Source organism: Mchenga conophoros, linkage group LG14 (genome assembly GCF_057382185.1).
Source record: "Mchenga conophoros isolate Kocher_MC1m ecotype Shallow Benthic linkage group LG14, M_conophoros_male_GT1.1, whole genome shotgun sequence".
Lineage (NCBI taxonomy): Eukaryota > Metazoa > Chordata > Actinopteri > Cichliformes > Cichlidae > Mchenga > Mchenga conophoros.
In genome coordinates this window covers 22,560,728-22,580,453 of record NC_140539.1, presented here as the reverse complement: position 1 = coordinate 22,580,453, position 19,726 = coordinate 22,560,728, and the positions used below count along the sequence as shown (strand labels likewise).

Sequence of the window (19,726 nt, the reverse complement as noted above, 5' to 3'; positions counted from 1 at the left end):
CCCTTAGTTTTTTTCTACCTTCTGTGGCCCTAATACTCTTTTGTACAGTCTTGATTATTTTGAACTACATGTACAACCTTATTCATTCCCAGAGATACTGTTTTTATTAATTGTAATAATACTTTAGTTTGTTTTCCGTGGTTCTTTTTCATTTACATAAAAATAAAATTTTTATTTTGCGATATTTAATGTATTTTCTGTACCAGTGATTGTATGAATGACTTTAAAAAAAATTACAGGCTTTGCAAAGCAGGAACAGATAAGGAATTCCTCAGAGATTCATGGATGTAATGATGAGAGATGCTGAGGATAGGGTGATATGGAGGCAGGTGATCCGCCTCCTAAATAAGCAGTTTAAAGAAGAAGAAAGAGGTCTTTAAGGGGAAGAAAGAGAGACTGATTGAGCTAAAAAATAAACAAAACCCTAGTTTATTGTAATATTCTCCAGTCCAGTAGGTGGCAATAAAACACATCTAGGCTGGTTTGAAAGTCGCCAAAGGTAGAAGAAGAAGCAAGCTCCGAGAAGGGGAGGGCCCTGCAGCTGCTGCTTTCTGGCAGAAACCCCGTAGTGTAGTACCGCAGCGCCATTCGGTAACTGCAACAGTATCCAAAATGGCAGGAGCTGATGGAGACGATTCTCTTTATCCTATCGCCGTTCTCATTGATGAACTGCGAAATGAGGACGTTCAGGTAGGAACCCTGATTTTAATATTATTGTTTTTTTATATTAAAGATCAAAGCGTTTGGCATAATTTCTTAGTCGTCAGATTGTTAGCTAGCTATCTAGCAAATATGCTAAGTAACGTTCTCGGTCTGGGCCTATCAGGAATTTTCTGCCGGGCCCACCCTACCCGGCTAGTCTAGTTTGTTGTCGACAGTAATATACCGCTCTTTGAGTTGGTTTTTACGCAGATGTACATTTTAATATATTATCACGAAGATTGACAAACTAGGTCATTCATTTAGCTGCTAGCTAATGTCTAGCCAAGCTAGCCGAATGAGCGTTCAACTAAGGAATCACAACAGCGGGGCGTTTGAGGCCGCAGTGGGTATAGATCACGGCTGATCACGCAATTTATTCCTATCAGTCAGTGGAAAGCTTTGCCTTCTAGCAAGCAATTTGAAACGCTGGGTCGCTTTAGTTAGCAACTTGTGACGCAATTTTAAACCAGATGATAACACTAATACGCGTTCTTGGGTTAACAGTATGAATTATAGGGTTGTATTTATTTATTTATTTTGTTATTGGCTCAGGGTTTCTGAATCCATCACTAATTTTCCATTTTTCTTCCAGTTGCGTCTGAACAGCATCAAGAAGCTGTCCACTATTGCGCTGGCCCTGGGTGTAGAGAGGACCCGAACTGAACTCCTCCCTTTCCTCACAGGTAATAAAAGCAGTTTTATATTAAAGCGCTGAATGTGTTGCACTTAAAACTGGGCCTTGTAGTTGCTGAGGCTGCCAGTAATCCACATGTAGATTTACAGTCCTTCTCTCACCCTCAGACACCATCTATGATGAAGATGAGGTGCTTTTGGCATTGGCTGAACAGCTTGGCAATTTCACTATGCTGGTGGGAGGTCCAGAGTATGTCCACTGTCTTCTGGTAAGTCTACAAGCTTCAGATTTTTTTTTGTAAACACATGCTTGCAAGGAGATGCATTCCCCATTATATTAAATCTGTATTGACATTTCCTTAGAATTAGCTAGTTTATGTAAAAGTCAATTTACTACACATGAACTTTGCATCAATGTATTTTTCAAGAGTGGGCCAAATGCTAATGTTAAAGTCAGGTTATATTAGGTTGCACTAAGACACAAAGGGTAGTATCTAAACACATCTTAACCCACACATAGTTCATTTACTGGATTTAGACTAGTAATAACAAACTGTTGACACAATTACATCAGTCCCTCAGCTCAACAGTTTCACCATAGGACTGACCTGTGGACTTAGGATCAAAGATGATCATGTTTGTGACGACAAAAATAAAAGTAATCGACTGACATTTCAGCTCTTAAGATTTGATGATTTTCCTAACTTTTCTTTGTTTGTTGTAAAGAGATTTTTAAATTTGGAATTAGCAGTACATCATATTCTATACAATTGTTTTATCACAACCATGTATAAATTTTCAGTTTGTTGAAAGGTACATTTTCTAAATTCAGACTGTAAGCAATCCTATGCAGCCAGTCATTTGTTAGTATTTATGTAGCATCTAGAGATTCATTGTGAGTAACCCCTTAATGCCTATTGTATCATATTTGCTATATAGAGTTTTTGTGAGATGTTTATTTGTGATGCTTTTCCATCATCAGTGTGGATTAAGTTGATCTCCACTTATTTCTTCTTGATGTTTAGCCTCCTCTGGAGAGCCTAGCTACAGTGGAAGAGACAGTAGTCAGAGACAAAGCTGTGGAGTCCCTGCGAAAGATCTCTCAGGAGCACTCTCCAGTTGACCTGGAGGTCCACTTTGAGCCTTTGGTGAAGCGGTTGGCCAGTGGTGACTGGTTCACTTCTCGCACATCTGCCTGTGGCCTTTTTAGCGTCTGTTATCCTCGTGTTTCCAGCACCGTCAAGGCTGAGATTCGCCAGTAAGTGGCTTCTTGAAAAGTGGAGAGATTTTTAAATTCCTCCAAATCCTTTTTTCTTAACTTATTTGCTTGTAATGAGTCACTTGGTGGTTGTTTTAGTCTTCTAACAAGGTTTCATTTGATGTTTGTTGTTATTTCTAGGCATTTTCGCACCTTGTGCTCAGATGACACTCCTATGGTGCGTCGTGCTGCAGCATCCAAACTGGGGGAATTTGCCAAAGTCTTGGAGCTGGAGTATGTAAAAAGTGACATAATTTCCCTTTTCACTGCCCTGGCCTCTGATGAGCAGGTATGAACATCCATCCAAAAAAAAAATCCATTGAACTGCAGTGTTCTTATTTTGGGTAGTCAATTCTTGGTGTCGTTGCCTGTTGGGAGGCCAAACTGATCCCATCTTTCTTCATCAGGACTCAGTGCGGCTGCTTGCAGTGGAGGCTTGTGTCAGTATTGCCACTCTGCTGCCTCAGGAGGATCTGGAGACCCTGGTGATGCCAACCCTACGTCAGGCTGCAGAAGATAAGTCCTGGAGGGTCCGTTACATGGTTGCTGACAAGTTCTCTGAGGTAAACTGAAAAACAACTTCTTTGATTTAAATGTAGAATTAACATTTTGGAAATTCTGTTTAAAACCAACTTTAAATAGGGCACTTTTTTGATATAGAGTAATTCTGAAGCGGAGTTGACTGTTTTTCTTTTACTGGATATAAAACCAACAACAGTAAAAGGTTCATACATTTCAATGTTAATCTGCTGTATTTCTTTGATACTTGTTAGTAATCTTAGTTTAGACACATGTAGTGCTTTCAAAGAAGTGTTTGACATCACATCATTAAATAAACCACCCCTGTCCAAACATTTGTGCTGCATATTTACTGAGCAAAGGTGTCATTGGAATAATAATGATTAACAAACCCAACATCCTCAAACAAGTAGCTGAGATTAAATCTTAACTTCCTGTTAAAACTTTCAGAAAAAATACTAAGAGCAAAAACAGAATGGAGAGATTTAAAGGTGGCTCTCTTAGACTTGAGCTGAATTAAAGTTCTTTGTTGCCATGCTGCCGTGGGCACAACTAATCACATGCATTCAGCTAGGTCATTGAGCCATTTTTGATCAAAAGAATCTATGCAGCTGCAAAACTCGATTGAGCTTTATTATGAAGGTGACACAAGTTTAAATAAGCCCACAAACATTACTAGTAGGTAATTAAAATCTTTTACCAGTGGGCTTTAATTAAGATTTGTAATATTTGGAGCTTTATCTTTGCATTTTCATTACAATAACACCATGTTTTTGATGTGTTTAGTAAGTTCTAGAGCAAATAAAAAACATGTGTTTTTATTGGCAATAAAACAGTTGTGATATAAGGAAAAATGCATAGTAAATATTTATTAGCTTGAACAGCCCTATTTCAGAGGCTATTTTGAGTTTTACCTGTCAGATTATAAGTAGCAGCAGAAAAGATTTAAGTATTGTACATTTTAAAAAGTCAGTTTCCAGTTAAGCCGAAGATTTAGCAAGACTGCAGCTTTGACATGCATCCATGCAATACACGGCTATACAGGGTCAGCAAAATTAAGAGGATAAGGTGCCAGGTGATAGACCCAGGCCATGGCACGTACATTAAAAAAATCTGTTTTATACATAGAAATCGTAAAGTTTATTTCCATCTTAATATTCATTGAAACCTCTTAACTATCAGTGTTGAGAATTTTGAGTCAGGTTGTTTGCTCATAATATCACAATGTGAACTTTTAGCCACATTAAAACCTCCCAGTATCTTCCAGTGACCTTTTTACTGGAAGACACTGGGAATTGTGTCACATGCTTACTTAGTAAATGGAGATTAATTGATTTCTGTCTGAATGTAGCTCCAGAAAGCAGTGGGCCCAGAGATCACAAAGAACGACCTGGTCCCAGCTTTCCAGAATCTTCTGAAGGACTGTGAAGCTGAGGTCCGTGCGGCTGCAGCCAACAAAGTCAAAGGTAGGAGATTTTCTTGAAATGAATCGCACTGGCCGAACTTGATTCAGCCTCTTGACCACTGCTTTCTATATTTTGATGATGTATTTTTCCCTTTGTCAGAATTCTGCGAGAACCTTCCAGAGGACAATCGTGAGCAGATCATCATGACTCACATCTTGCCTTGCGTCAAGGTAAAAATAAATAAACTTTTCTGTCAGCTGCAGTGTGATATTTCTTGTCAGTAAGACAAAAGTTTTGTGTTCACTGGTATAGCAAGAAAAACAAATAAAAGCTTATATTTTTATTGTTCCTTTAAAGCACTTTTGAATGCATATGTGTTTATTTATTTTGGTGGTGGTGGTGGTGGTGGTGGGGGGGGGGGGGTTGACCAATGCCATTGCTGACAGATTTTAAAGTGTGGATAATCCTTGAATCTTAGTTGTCTCCTGTGGAGGGAGGGGAAAAGGAGACTATTTTGTATAAAGTGTTCACTGAGCAGACATATTTGGTTGGTGACCCTTAGTCTGCCATCACCTTCACAAAAAGTAAAATGTTTGTTTGTGTAAACCTAAGAATTTTGAATAAGAGCACCGGGCTGTTTTTGCAGGGAAGATCCATTTCTCAGACAAAGACATAGTTAACAGTTAATCCGTAGCCTGTAAGAATAGCAGGAGAATCTAATTATGAGCTCTGCATCTTATAATGTAGTGTTTGGGGCAGATAATGGTTACACTGTCATGAAGTCATGATGTTGAAAAGGTGGCATCCATATCTCTTATATTCTAGAGAATATAAGAGATTGAGAAAAATTAATCTAGTAATAAATAATTCAGGTTTTTCTCATTTATCGCACTTTTTTAAAACCATGTTATCATTTATTTATTTAGTCTGTTTGGAAGCAAATCTCTGAATTCCTTTAAATTGATGTCAAGGCCTGTTTTGTGGTTATGTTTTATAGACTATACATGCCAGTGTTGTTCAAGTTTTAAGCAGCAGGTGGCACTATTGTGTTGTAACGAACTATTGTGTCAGTAAGGGTAGTGGAAATACAGGTAGCCTCACAGTGGAATTCCTGGAACTGTACTTTTTTTTTTTTTTTTTTTTTTTTTGGTGTGTGTTTGAAAGAGAGCAAGCTGCATGACTGTCATAAGAAGTCTGTGTTTGTCCTGTAAACATACATACAGCAGTGGGAAAAGCCATCCAGGTAGCAACAAACACACTTCCCTGGAAAAATGTAATAAACGTCATAGCACGGGCACTTGGCACACACATACCATCACTCCCACTGCAGAGTTGATTTTATTGGTAGATTGAAATGCCTGGTGTGCTGATATATGTTCTGGGAAGGGAAAATAATTTTTCAAAGGTTTTATAGTTCATTAGAGGCTTCCATGTAATACTGGTTTGAAAACACAAGTAAACATGAGCATTTAGATAACAAGCGATTTCTTTGCTTGTTTATGTACACCCATTTCTGTTTCTGTCTACATCACATTTTAAGTTTCCACGCACAGTTGTTAGATGCAATGACTGTAATTCTCACTAGTATTAAGTTCACTTTACCATGTATTTACACACAGGTCGATTATAGGCTCCTTGTGTGCTGCGTTGCAAATATGAGCCATTGCAGTGGTCTTGATGTTTATTTACATACTTTGTGTTAACTATTTGTTTGGGCTGATCTCTCTGTCTCCTGTGTTTCCCGTCCTCCATTAGGAACTTGTTTCAGACACCAACCAGCATGTGAAATCGGCTCTGGCCTCAGTCATTATGGGACTTTCAACCATCCTGGGCAAGGACAACACAATAGAGCACTTACTGCCTCTATTTCTGGCTCAGCTCAAGGACGAGGTAAAGGAAATGCAGATTTTTAATTGTGGTTTCTTTATATTAGACAGCTGGCTTTGGAAATCCACAAGGCACAGTTGTAGTTTGGTACCACTGTAAACAAAAGCTGCTTACAAGGCAGCCCAATTTGACCAAGTTCTTTGGCCTTCTTTGATCAGCATGTCTTAGACAGCAAAGCCACTTAGCTGCAGCCACCAGATGTACCTGGCTGCCACCTGGCTGGGTAGGAGGATGATTCATGCAGTTGGCAGCCTAACTGAGACCTTACAATTGGAAGACTGATTGGCTGCTGTCTTGAGGAAAGCATAATTAAGTCAGACACAGCTTAGCCAAATGGGTTACTGCTTGATGCATTCTGATTGTATTTTCAGTAATAAGGAATAATTGTGGATATTTGCTGATTAAATTGCAACTGTCAGTATTACTTTTGTAATCATTTTTCAAAGAAGCTGCTGCAAGAATCAAATTGTAGAGCAGTCCTGATTCTGTGTTAGGTTAATGTGTTTTAGCTCCTGAATATTGATTTACATTGTTCCTCTAAGTGTGTTAGGTTCATGTTGAAGAATAGCTCACTCACATCTTCCCACATTAATACATAGTCCCATTACATTAGTGAATATTGATATCAGACACAAGTTTGGCAGGTCGGAGACAAACGTGTATCAGTGTTTTGGACGGCTTATGCTTTAAGTTCCTCAACTCTCTTCCTCTAGTCCTATTTAAAGACGGCCCATTTTCCTCACGGCACAAACACAAGACTAAGTGACTAATTAGATTAATGTCTAAACTGACAGCTTTGACTTGCAAATTTCAAATCAAAGTACATTTATCTGAGGAAAGGGAGACACTGTACAGATTTCAGATAGTTTCTGTGACTTGTTCAGCTACTGCTCTGTCTCAGCTTAAGTTAGTGTGACTGAATGTGTCAAATCATTCTTCAATTTGTGGTTTCTGGAGTTTAAAGTATGTTGATTTAAAAAGTTTAGCTGTGTACTTTTGCTGTTCCAGTTAATATCCTGTTCAAAGCTGAAAAAACGCAAGCCCTAATTTCAGGCTCTTTATAATAAACATTGGTTCCGATTTGTAAGACATAACCTCTTGGCAGTCTGGTCTTTTTTGATGGGGTTAGCATAGTTGGATACATAATATGTGATTGGTCTTTTTTTCTTCTTCTTAAGTGTAAAATATGTAGGTTAAGAAGTTTTACATTTTCGATTATATCGGGTTTGAAATGAATCAGAATTTGATGACAGTAGGCTGGCATGACCTTAACCTATCTCTCGTAATTCGTCTGTTTTAGTGCCCTGAGGTGCGTCTGAACATCATCTCCAACCTTGACTGTGTGAACGAGGTGATTGGCATACGACAGCTCTCTCAGTCACTGCTGCCGGCCATTGTGGAGTTGGCAGAAGATGCAAAGTGGAGGGTTCGCCTTGCCATCATAGAGTACATGCCCTTGCTGGCAGGACAGCTGGTGAGTCGTGGAGTCTAGGAAAGACGGCTGCAAGCCATATAACATGTTTTAAATGTCATCCTTAATTAACACCATGTGTAAAAACACCAACATTAGCTAAAATGCTATCAGGCCCGATTTGACTGTAGATAACCAGGAAATTGTTGTGATTATATTTTATCCTTTTTCCTGCAGGGAGTCGAGTTCTTTGATGAGAAGCTCAATACCCTTTGTATGGCCTGGCTTATTGACCATGGTAAGGTGCTGTTATGGGTTTCAAAGTTTGTCAATTTGATGTACTATCATCGTCATAGGACGATACTTTATCTGTTTGGTCTTAAGGTGGAGCTGAGTATTTGACTGTTTGCATATTTGTTTGTTGGGGAGGTATTTGGTTTTCAATTTTGGGATTTGGATATTTGTTCATATTATTTACATGTAAATGCATACAGTCAGCTTTGGTGCCTGACACCCTTCTCACTCACAGCAGTGATCTTCACACTTCAGTTCACCTCATTGTTGCCAACTTGGCGAACTTATGAGACGCTGCTTAAACAGATGCTTAAATGGGCAGCTTTCTTTGCAACACCCCCTTTAGCCTATGAATACAAATCTTAGCCTGAAAATTGTCCTCGTTTTCTAGTTTTCGCTGCAGGAGGGTTGCACTTACTGTGGCAATGCCCCTAATTCTCTCGCCTCTTCCCAATGGCATTTTATTTACTTTGGCTGTCAGTGCTCGGTAGCACTCTGATACCTTCATCATACACTAGCTTTTTTTGTTTCGTTTTTTTAAACATAAGTAGGAACTGCTTATTCCTTTATGAATTTTCACCATTACATATCCACACAGTTGTATTTTGATTCTCTCTTTAATTTCTCTGACTGAACTTTGCACGCAGTTTAGAGAGGTCCTCTTACCAGTCTGATACTATTTTATGACCAGGTCAGAGAGACTGTTGGAGAGAAGAGACTAATAAGCTTAGAGGGTGGAAGTGAAGAAGTTTCAGGGTAAAGAAGGGGTGAGATGGAGGTGTTTTGTTTTATACATACCATTGGAGACTCTTCATCTGTAGCGTAGTACAGCTGTAATGAGCAAAGAACTAAATCATCTAGTACAATGGTGTTTGAGAAGTTGTCAGATCTTGTGTCACAATAGAACTGTATATGGACCCTCTCATTTCCATTTTGACACATGAAGGAGTCATCTACATTTGTGCAGATCTTGGGTGATCTCGAGTTGCTACGTTGTGTTAATCACAGCAGTTCTTCTATTGGTTTTTCTGCACAGTTAAGGGGCTCGTCTTTCATTGCATTCAGTCACGTAGCAAGTTTCAGTCAATTTAAGAAACGTTATCTTAACCCATCTTCTCCATTCACTCTGCTTTGAGGGAGTAGCTGCACACATTTTCAGTGAAACAGAAAACAAAGAAAAAGAGAATCTAGAACCTTGAGTGAAAACAGTTGTCGGCACAAAGACTTGCACTGACTGGAAATTGAAGCAAATACACATAAATGAGGTAAACGGGGTCCTGTTGGAAACTTCTAATAATTTTATCCTGATGGATAATTGTATACCGTTATTTCCAGTATATATTTTTTTAAACATGTCTTGTTGATGTATTTATCTCTCACTGTTATTGATTCACATTGTGTTTTATGTAACACACAGAAAGCCTGTAAAGAGAATTTCTCTGAAAATTTGCTCTCAGGAGAGCCTGCCCTCAGACCCTCCTAGCTGTAGCAGCATTTTACTCTGTCCACGCGATGCTGTCACCCTTCGCTGTTTGCATCCCCATAGAACAGTTCAGCCACTCTTTCATACTTTGTTACGTCAGTTAACCTTGTTTTTCTATACAACAGCCTGCAGTTCTAGCTTTGGATTTATACTGTTGTTAATGGACTTTAAAATCCCTGTTGGGTCACTGAGCGAGTCTGTGTGTGTTTATCTGTGCATGTTTGCCCTGGGGTCTTTCTCTTCCCGGTAGTTTTAAACGGTTCTGCGAAACAATCATCCTTATTCAAACGCTGAAAGAGCTGTTTATCCTTAGAACTTCACAACACACCCAACTGTATTTATAACCTAGAATATTTGTGGTATGCATTAAGTTTTACCTGTGTATGTAGTGTTCTTTTGACATTGAGTTTTCCAATTAGAGAGAGACACGCTCTCTGTTGAGGACAAAGGGCCAGCTGGGTTACATCATTGGAATGCTGCTGGTGTGAGTTTCTCTATGTGTGTGTGTGTGTGTGTGTGTGTGTGTGTGTGTGTGTGTGTGGGGCTAGGGTTAGGGCTGTGCCACACTTACGTAAGCCCTTCAGAGAAAGACGGGAGCACAGGAATCAGCCCAGAATCTTTCCCTCACTGGCTTAATTACAGAGAAAATTATTTGTGTATTTTCCTCTTCTTTTTTTGTCACACAGCATACAAATACCATTAGTCTAATTTCTAACAGTGAGTTCTTCTATTTGTCGCTTTATTGCTCTAAATTCTATTTGAGGTGAAAGCTGTAGCGTCATAATTGCTACAGCAAATAATGCTGATAAATAAAATCTGTAATTTTTGTTGAATGGATGTAGATACTGCATATATCCTAACAATGGGGTAAAATCAGGGGTAAAACAATAGATGGGACATTTTGTACTTTCATTACAGTAACTTTAAAACCTATGTCAGACTTCACTGATGGACACGCATGTAAACAAATCTTCATGGATATTGTGAGACATGAAGATTCTCTTCACAACCAGTGTAGGATAACCGTTGCCCAACAATGCAACTGCAGAAATGCTCTTGGGTGTATTTATAACAAGATTGGCAGCTGTATTTACATTTCCTGGCTACACACTTAAAATATGTAATGAGATGGATAAATCAAAAGAAGGCTCCTTCAGTAACAAAGATCTAAGTTGTCACAAAGAAGACAATGATCTGTATGTGTTGGCTGAGTAACCCTCTGGCCTTAAAAAGGATGACTGTCCAGATGAGATATAACCAAAAGAGAATTGATACAATTATAGTAAGTTAGTCATCACATAATAATGTGTTTTGAGGGCGTGTTTTTCTGGCTTGTGTGTGCGTGCAATTATCGCCCTGATTTTTATTGTCCAGCTCGAAGATGTTCGCAAGCAAACTGCTCTTGCTGTTCCCTTGACCAAATTGGTTCAGTATGATGAGTCTTGTTTGCCTCGGGGCTCTGCAGTTTATACCAGTGCCCAGAGAGAATTTCAGTCACCTTTTTAAGTCGGCCATCTCACACACCAATAGACGCACTCACTCCCACTGAAATCGGTACAACTGTGTGTATGGCATATTTTGTCACACTACATGGATGTTTATATATATAACCTGAAGCGTGTGTTGACCCACACTCATTGTTGAACCTGAATGTGTCCTGTGTAAGCACAGGGCCACACTGTGATCCCAGCACAGCCGCTCTGTCTGTTAAAGAGGTGTAAAACAAGCAGTATGTTAGCAAAGTGTTGAGGCCATTACACACCTCACATGTGTGTTTTTGCAGAAAACTTGTCCTCCAGAAATGCGCTGTGGACAAAAATTAAGTTGACATCAAGAAGTGATGAGCTGGTCCTGATGTTTCTAAACAGGAAATGGAAGAAACTGAGATTCTGGGTTCATCCAGTTGTCACAAGAAAGAGGCAGCAGACAGAATGTCATGCTTTGCTCCAAGAGTTTTTTCGAGCTTCATTTGAAAATATTAATGCTGCAAACTATAAACTGCTGCATTAAGAATAGATGACTCAGAAAAGTGTTTTTTGAAGCATGGGTTTTATATATCTGCTGTGTAAAGGCCTTTAGACACTTGTTTGTAATAAAAAAATAAAAAAATAAAAAATAAGAGTGTCTTATTTCAGGACACGCAAACGAAATAGATATGAGGAGCAAAATTACTATAATGACAAGCAAGATTTTAAAATTGTGGATTGCAAACAGCAAGCAAAATGAAGAGTGTAATCTTGGAGGATTTTAGCAAGCAAAGCAGATTTGGAAAGAGCCCATCAAGCTCATTCACAGAGACCTGGAAAGGGAGACATGGCACACGCAGACCTTTCACACAGAATGCTGTTGTGTGTTTTTTCTAGTGTATGCCATCCGTGAGGCAGCGACCTGTAACCTAATGAAGCTCGTGGAGAAGTTTGGAGCAGAGTGGGCCCAGAACACCATCGTGCCCAAAGTGCTGGGTATGGCCAACGATCCCAATTACCTCCACAGGATGACCACTCTGTTCTGCATCAATGTGAGTCGACAGATCTTTATTCTATATGCACATGATGGCCTTTGGAGTTTGTTTGAGGGGCTTATTTTCTGTACTGATCCATCTAAAATGACTCTAGTCTCTCTAATAAAAAGCAGAGATTAGTTGTTTTTCTTATACTACCAGCTGTCGCCAAGTGCTTTCTCGAAGTGGATCGTTAGACCGTGAGGTGTCTGTTTTGTTGTGGCAGCTTTGCCTTCTGTTACAAAGCGCCTCAACATAACTTTTCTTTGGCACTCTTTTAATACCTGTTATGCCTTAAAGGTTTCAGACTCACAGTATTGAAGCTAGATTCAATAATGCAGATCCACTTTATTGCACTGCACATGGGAAAAGCCTAGTTTAGGAATTAAGGGTTTGTTTTATTAATATAAATGCAGTAACTTTAACAGAGCAAGCTAAGCTCTGGACTAAAATATGACCCAAGTATACTTATCTGGATCACCTACCTTCTTCACTTGAGGTAAACGAAGGCAGCAGTCACTATTAGGAAAGAAGTGTATGAGCTTCTTAAAAAATAAATCACTTACATGTAGATTTTGTCATCTTGGTAACTCCTGCATTCTGTCTCAGGCTTTGTCAAAGGCATGTGGCCAGGAGATCACCACTAAGCAGATGCTGCCTGTGGTCCTCAAGATGTCCAATGACCAAGTGGCCAACGTCCGCTTCAATGTGGCGAAATCCCTTCAGAAGATTGGCCCTATCCTCGACAGCAAGTATGTTGTCTGGAATTTGAGCACTCTGTGCTTTCTCTGCACAGTGGAGGGGGAAAACTGACTAAAGTCTGAAATCCAGAACGAGCTTTGAGTCTAATAAATGTCGTCCTCACTTTGTCCCTTGCAGTGCCCTTCAAACAGAAGTGAAGCCAGTGCTGGAGAAGCTGGCTTCAGACACAGACATGGATGTTAAATACTTTGCCCAGGAGGCCATTAGTGGTAAGCTTTCCTATCACTGGGTATTAAAACCATTTAACAGATTGAGTTATATTTGAAATATATTTAAAAATGACTAAAATTGCAATTATCTTCTCTTTCGTACACAGTTCTGGCGCTAGCATAACCGGCCAGCCCGACATGGGTTAACCAGATACCCACCTGAGTCAAGGCAACACTTTTACAAGATATTTATTGATGTTCAGGATCAACTGGTTAATGTATAGAGAAAGCTGTCAACAGTTTTATTTTTTGTTTCTTTTTCCCTATGTTTATTCCTTTTTTTTCTTTCTTTTTTTTACTGTCCAATGGGTGTCCATGTCCAGGTATAGCACATAGGCTTATTTGTTAACCTTTCGCTTTGCTGTAAATGGGTGCTTCTACAAAGGCAAAGTGTTGATGAAACTGAAATAAGTGGTGCATGCATGTGCTACTGTACTCGCTAGTCATTGCTAACCAGTACCCCCCTCACATTCCTCCCTTTTTACGCCCTTGGCCGCTGTTGTACTTGAGCTGCAGTCGTCACACCGTACCACGTCTCTGTTAGCTACCTAGGACTGTGCTAACTCTTTGTGCTGCAGCACTTTTTCTCCCAGTGTTAGATGAAAACTTTTAGCAGCAGATGGTGCAACAAGCTGTTAATTTTTTTTTCCCTGAGCTTCATCTTGAAACAGCCCCCTTTTCCCAGAGATGCAGCTCTACAGAGAAGTAGAAATTGAAAGGTCTTTCAAGGTGTTATGAAATATGTTTTTTGTTTTTGTCACCAAATCAAACCCCTCGCCTCTGAAATCCTTCACAGAATTAGAATCTACAAGGTTTTAAAGAAATGATGTCCTGTGTAATTCCTCATCCACCAGACTGCTGTGCTCTGAGTTGGTCAGTAATGGAGAGGGGCCAGATCAGTTGTAAATTGTTGCTCATAACTGTCCCACATCCAGATTAGTAATTTTTGGTACGTGTGGAAAGATGGGACATAATGTTCTGTAGTATATTGTCGGCATTACTCTTAATCTTTGTGCCAATGACTTTAGAAAGCAGCTGTGTTTTCTTTTAATATGCCGGTAAACCGGTTTCGTCTGCCATGTTGTGTAAAAAGACAGCATTGTTTTCTGGAAGCGACACTATTAGTCTTGACGGTAATGGGATCGTACAACTTAATTGACTACAGCTATGGGGGCTAGTGCACAACCACAGCAGTCCATGCGCTCTAGAGCCGATCAATTTTTTCCTTAAATCCATGCTTGGGTGCCCCCTCCCCCCTCCCCTCCCCTCCCCACTGAACAGGAGGTTTAAAAGCCTTTCAATAAACGTTAAGGGCCATCACTTTTAATCGTTGCTTAAAAACCTCTACACAATGGAGAACAAGTGCATGCTTTGAAAGAAAGTGGGAAGGGGAGCAGGGAGCATGTGTACGTAAGGCTGCATAATGTTTTATTACGGGGTGGGAGCTGGGGTGGTTATGGGCGGATTGAATAAATGTATCGTCTGTGCTGATAAAAGGAACTTTTGTCTTTCCCTGAACTCCTTATGCCATTCCCTTCTCTCTTCTCCCCTCCCGCCTTCCTCATTTTGTTGTTGAATAAACCTTGATTGTTGATTGTCCTGTATCACGAAGACTGCGCTTTTATTTTTGTTTTGAATTCTCTTCTAAATTGGGATGCTGTACTACTGTATCTTGATCTGAATAAAGTAACACAGAGGAGCCAGTGTACCCTTCTTTTGTAACTTCGCAGTTAGGACATCAAGTCCTTTTTATCAGTATAATTGGCCGCTTCAGGGTGAAGACAGGAATCATCCAATTAAAACAATTTGGAGAATAACAGACGAACCACTTTAAAATATTCTTGAAATATAAATTGTATTGACAACAAATCACAGGCCTGCTGTGGATGTTTAGCTTCTGGAAAAACCAGTAAAAGCTGTCTTTTGGGGGGTCTCTTTGTATTTACAAACCCCTGCTGGATGGATGGAACCATTCTTCCTAGAGATAGTCCTCATCTGGTGTTTTGATGATGGGAAAGAAGAGAGATGTCTACCACTTTGTTCTACAGTGTACTCCACTGGATGGAGGACCTGTGACTGAAGTCATAGCCATTGATCCCTTGTGCCATGTGCATAGGGGGCTGTGGAAAACTTCCACAACACTGGTTTCTCCCAAGAGGCAGTTTCCATCTGGATAGAAAGTATGGGGTGGGTAATGCAATATTATCCCATTACAGGGACACCAAACATGAATATTAAATAAATTAAGATAAGACATATGTTGTGCCACATATCTGTCTTATAAGACAGATGTTTGATTTTTGATGATTTGTAGTGGTTAATTGCTGTATTATCAGAAACAGATTGTAAGTTGCCAACATGACCCTATTCTCTTCAGACTAATTGACTGTTATGGCAGCTTTTAGGGTTTCTCTGCTTGAGAATCTGATTTTGCAGCAAACTGAAGATAAGTAACTTACTAGATAGAGCTGATATTAAGTTTAACTTTTGAGAGCATAATATACATATATGTGTGTATATACACACACATATGTGTGTATATATATATATGTATAGTCAAAGTAGACTTTGGTACTTCAGCATTGGTTTATAGGCTATGACTATGGAAAGATTTCATAGAAAACAGCTGTTCCACCCCCTTAAAAAAACAAAAGGCAACATAATGGTGGCCTGCTTTGACAATTGGCGGGTCACTCATGATTTTGGCCGTATGAGAAGGGCATCAAAGTGCTACCATAATAATCAAGAATGACTTTCAGCTTTTCTGCTTGAAATTTCCCAATATAGTACTTGAAATGATTTCACCACTGAAAGAAGTCAGTGAGTCAGAATGCAATCAGTGAGAGAAAACAGCTGAAGTTTCTGGCGATGTGCACTGGATGAATTTGGAGGGTTTCTGGTCTTAAGTTCTGAGTCGAGTTGACGTATCGGTTAAATGTGCCTGAAGGAGTTGAAGTAATTGAAAGCAAGTGACGCATCAAAGGAAAAGAAAGAAAAAGCAGTGGCTCAAGGCTGGGACTTGCCCATTCTGATTTAACATGGCGTTAAAATCACTTGTGTCACTTTGGCTTAATGATTGAACCTGTTTTCTTGCAGTGAAGTTGAGTCTGATCACAGTTCTGTCCCCAAAGCGGGGTTCATGATCACATATTTCTGGTTAAAGGACAACGTCTAATTCCCCCCCCTCCAGCATTTATGACGAACACAGGCATTCTAACACACGGTCTCTTTGTCACTACAAGAAGATTGTGGATTTATGTATCTGTATATTTAAGTCTAATCAACAACTTGGAAAGTTTGTCACAAGCAGAAAGATCCAATTTTGTCCTTGTGATTTAAATGCTCTTTGTTCGATTTGGAAGGAGTGCTTCTCAGCCTGTCGACGTCTGCAGGAAAATGTGGCATTAATTTCACTAGCTCCTGGTCTCATATTTGCTCAGTTCTGACCTGGTAGGCAGCTGTTCAGAGATGAAAGCGATGGTCCTGCGGGCTGTTTTGGCCACGGGGAACCACGCAGAGCAGGGGCAGGGTCTGCAGCTGACACCTGCCCTCATCTCGACTACTGTGGAGAGGGAGACTGCAAAATAAGGGCTCGGTTTGGAAGTGGACATGCGCTGTAAGCAAGCGTATGAATAACATGCCACTTACTTGTTATGCATATGCTATGTGCAGCACATCCGAGATGCCCCAACGTTTCTGTTCATTCCAAATGAGGAGTCAGCAGAGAGCTTTGAGGCAATGAATCACATGGCAGGGATCTTTATGAGAATCCCAACCTTACTTTTTTTTTTTTTAATCGCCTCAAATCTTCCATCAGCCCTCCTTGGAGCTGTGTGCTCTCCCTATCCTCCACCCAGCCCTAATTTCCGGAGCACATTATGCACACATACTGTAATGCACAGCCTGGTGTGGCTGCTGAGTGTCAGCACATTCTGCTACAGCAGGACCCACTCGAGAGCCATTGAGAATATAGCAGCTTAAAGGCAGGATGTGCTTTTCAAGAAATGGTGTGAAGTAGTAGGAGGAGAAGGAGGAGGCTTGATGGTAGATGGAACCTGTGAGACTGATAACAAGAGCCAAACCATACCTCAGACATGGCTTGACACATATGAAATAATGAAGGGTTGTTTTCTTTCTTTCTAAAATATCTGGTGATCTAGAAGCTTTGAAGCACATTTTTTTCCCCATTACAGCCAAAAATCTTCATTAAAAGACGATTACTTGAGGACAAGGGCTAATCCGCCCTCTAAATCCACTTGAGTTCATGAGGCAGTAATGAAACAGCAGCAACCTATTCCTATCTATTTAGATCCTGTTATTCGGGGGGATTTTCAGCAGCTAGAACCCCTGACAGAGCTGAGAGCCCTGACGTCAATGCAGCTGCCTCCCAGGACCATGTCATTTATAATGAAAGGAGTCAAGCAAAGCCCCCACACAGCACGGCTCACTCACACACACACACACACACACACGAGTGAGGTCAGACGCTCTCAGGGTGACAAATGACAAATATCAGTTGGGAGAAGAGGAACGTTGGCCCACTCATTTTTCTTTTTTTTCTTCCCTCCTCAAGTCACCTTGTCATCTCAGCGCTCCCTCCTCCTCCTCTTCTATTCTGTTGTCTTTTATCATGGGGTTTATAAGCTGTACAAACTTTTTTTTTCTCCCCCCCACACCCCGCCCTTAAATAATATCCAAGCACACACGAAGAACGCTCAAGCAAGTGTGTGGTTCACACTTGGCTCGGCTGTAACATCCAGCTCAGAGCCCCTGCAGGACCTGATTTTTCCAGGCACTACTGGGTCATGTGTGCTGGGATTTTCTGACTCTGTCCATCTGCTGGCTAGCATGTGATCAGTGTGCATTCAGTGGAGGAGGAAATGGGAGCGCTGCGTGACCTTCCTTCGAACAGGAGATCATTTTAGAGAAGAAAATCTTCGGCGGATGCCCTGCAGAGCTATAGCATTTACCTCAAACTCACTTACTGCAAAGCCTGCAGTGGGCTTTTAGAGGTTTTTATTAATACATTTATTTATTTTTTAGATGAATTACATTATGAAGAAAAGAAAATGCATCGCTTGTTACAGAAGTTTAGTTTCTCCTCTGCATTTGAGAGAGTATTTGTCTCTCTCTCTCTTTTTTGGTGCATCTCTAATCCTGAACAGTGCTGTGATCTCCTGCTCTAAAAGACGCAGTAGGATGTTGTCATCCACCCTCCTCCCGTTGTCATGACAACCATTGATGTCATTACAGTATACTTTGGCCTGATGAGTGAACAGGCTTCTGATATTGTAATATTTTACCGAGGGGAGGAAAAAAAAAAGATTACACTGTCTGTTATTGTATCAGCCTTCTTTTCTCTGTCTGTCACAGGCAGCCTGCTGGAGGTCTCAGCAGCATTCCACTGTGCTGGTGAATACGTTCTATAAATACCCACGTTTGACTGGAAAATGGTGCCGTCTTTTAGGGAAATTTGCCGGCGAGGTTGCACCTTTCAAAGGCGAAATTAAAAGTGCATCAAAATAGCCCGGTGTTGTCATCTCCTGTAATGCAGAGCTCACAGACTAAACATGAGTTTGACTCAGCAGTACCAGCAGCATGTTGTGCACATGGTCTGATCCCAGGAAAAGAAGTGAGACCCTGGTTTCCATGAACAGATTGACCCCTGCCTTCCCCTCCCCCCTGCTGCCCTCCACCCACATCACCTACCTCTGGTGGTGTATTAGTGGGATTAGCTGTTCTCTGTCTGAGTGGGCTGATTGGATTGACGTGGTCTCTCTACATGATCCCTTTCCACTCAAGAGGGAGCGAGCCTCTGCACTGAAACAGCTTTGAGAACTTCTTCTGCTTTCTCGAAGCACATTTTGCTCCAAATGTGTTTACAGGCTGGAGATCTGCAGCTGAGGTCAACCAATCGGAGCTCTGCTCGGGACAGCCCCCTCCCCTTCCTCAGGTGCACTTTACTATCAGAACAAAAAAGGTGTTTGAGTTTCATGCAGTTTGCTAAATATTGACAGATGATTGCCATGGAGATGGACTAAACGTGATATGAGAGCAGTGATCTCTCTGACTGGTCGGGCCTTTGGGTCGCATCAGTGGTGATGAATTATTCAGCCTCTCCTGCTCCGTTAACGCCGAGTGTAAAAGAGACGTGCAAAATCGCTGCAGTTGCTCACAGCTGGTTGTACAACAGAGAGGCAGAGTGTGAGTTTGTTGTCTAATTGATATGTGGTTGTGGTGTTTTAATCAGATAAATGTGCATTCAGTATTTATGGTTAACGACTCCCAAGGAACACAAAAAAGTATTTAGGGAAGCAGATATTTTTGCTCCATGATGTCACCTGTTTGTCTGCCTTGTTACAGCTCTTTGAAATAAGAAGTTCTGCCATTTATTTTGGGGTAATGGGCCTTTTAAAGCTGTTGTTGTCAGTGTTAAGTTGATTATCTTTAGCATTATGTCTCTTTAAAGGCAGATGAGAATGAAAAAGCGTGTTTGTTGCTTCAAAGAACTGAACAGTTTAACTCCAGGCCTGCTCTCGTTAGAGACCACTCAGTATATTAGATTTTAAACACTTCTGTTGTTGGGAATGGAGGAATACACATTTCCTTTAAAGCGTTTGACTTTGAGGAAATGAGTTAGGGATAAAGGTGTCACATCAGAA

The 19,726-nt window shown here is 40.5% G+C and overlaps 1 protein-coding gene across 1 annotated transcript; it reads left to right on the top strand.

The window, feature by feature from the left end:
• Nucleotides 1-533: 533 nt before the first annotated feature.
• Nucleotides 534-14,763, top strand: ppp2r1bb (protein phosphatase 2, regulatory subunit A, beta b). Its single transcript, XM_085243416.1, has 15 exons — nucleotides 534-690; nucleotides 1,295-1,385; nucleotides 1,504-1,604; nucleotides 2,361-2,593; nucleotides 2,735-2,882; nucleotides 3,001-3,156; nucleotides 4,464-4,578; nucleotides 4,678-4,748; nucleotides 6,274-6,408; nucleotides 7,706-7,879; nucleotides 8,054-8,114; nucleotides 11,957-12,111; nucleotides 12,703-12,845; nucleotides 12,973-13,064; nucleotides 13,172-14,763. The coding sequence occupies exons 1-15, from the start codon at nucleotides 613-615 to the stop codon at nucleotides 13,186-13,188; spliced, it is 1,770 nt and encodes a 589-aa protein (XP_085099542.1). The 5' UTR covers nucleotides 534-612; the 3' UTR covers nucleotides 13,189-14,763.
• The last annotated feature ends 4,963 nt before the right edge of the window (nucleotides 14,764-19,726 follow it).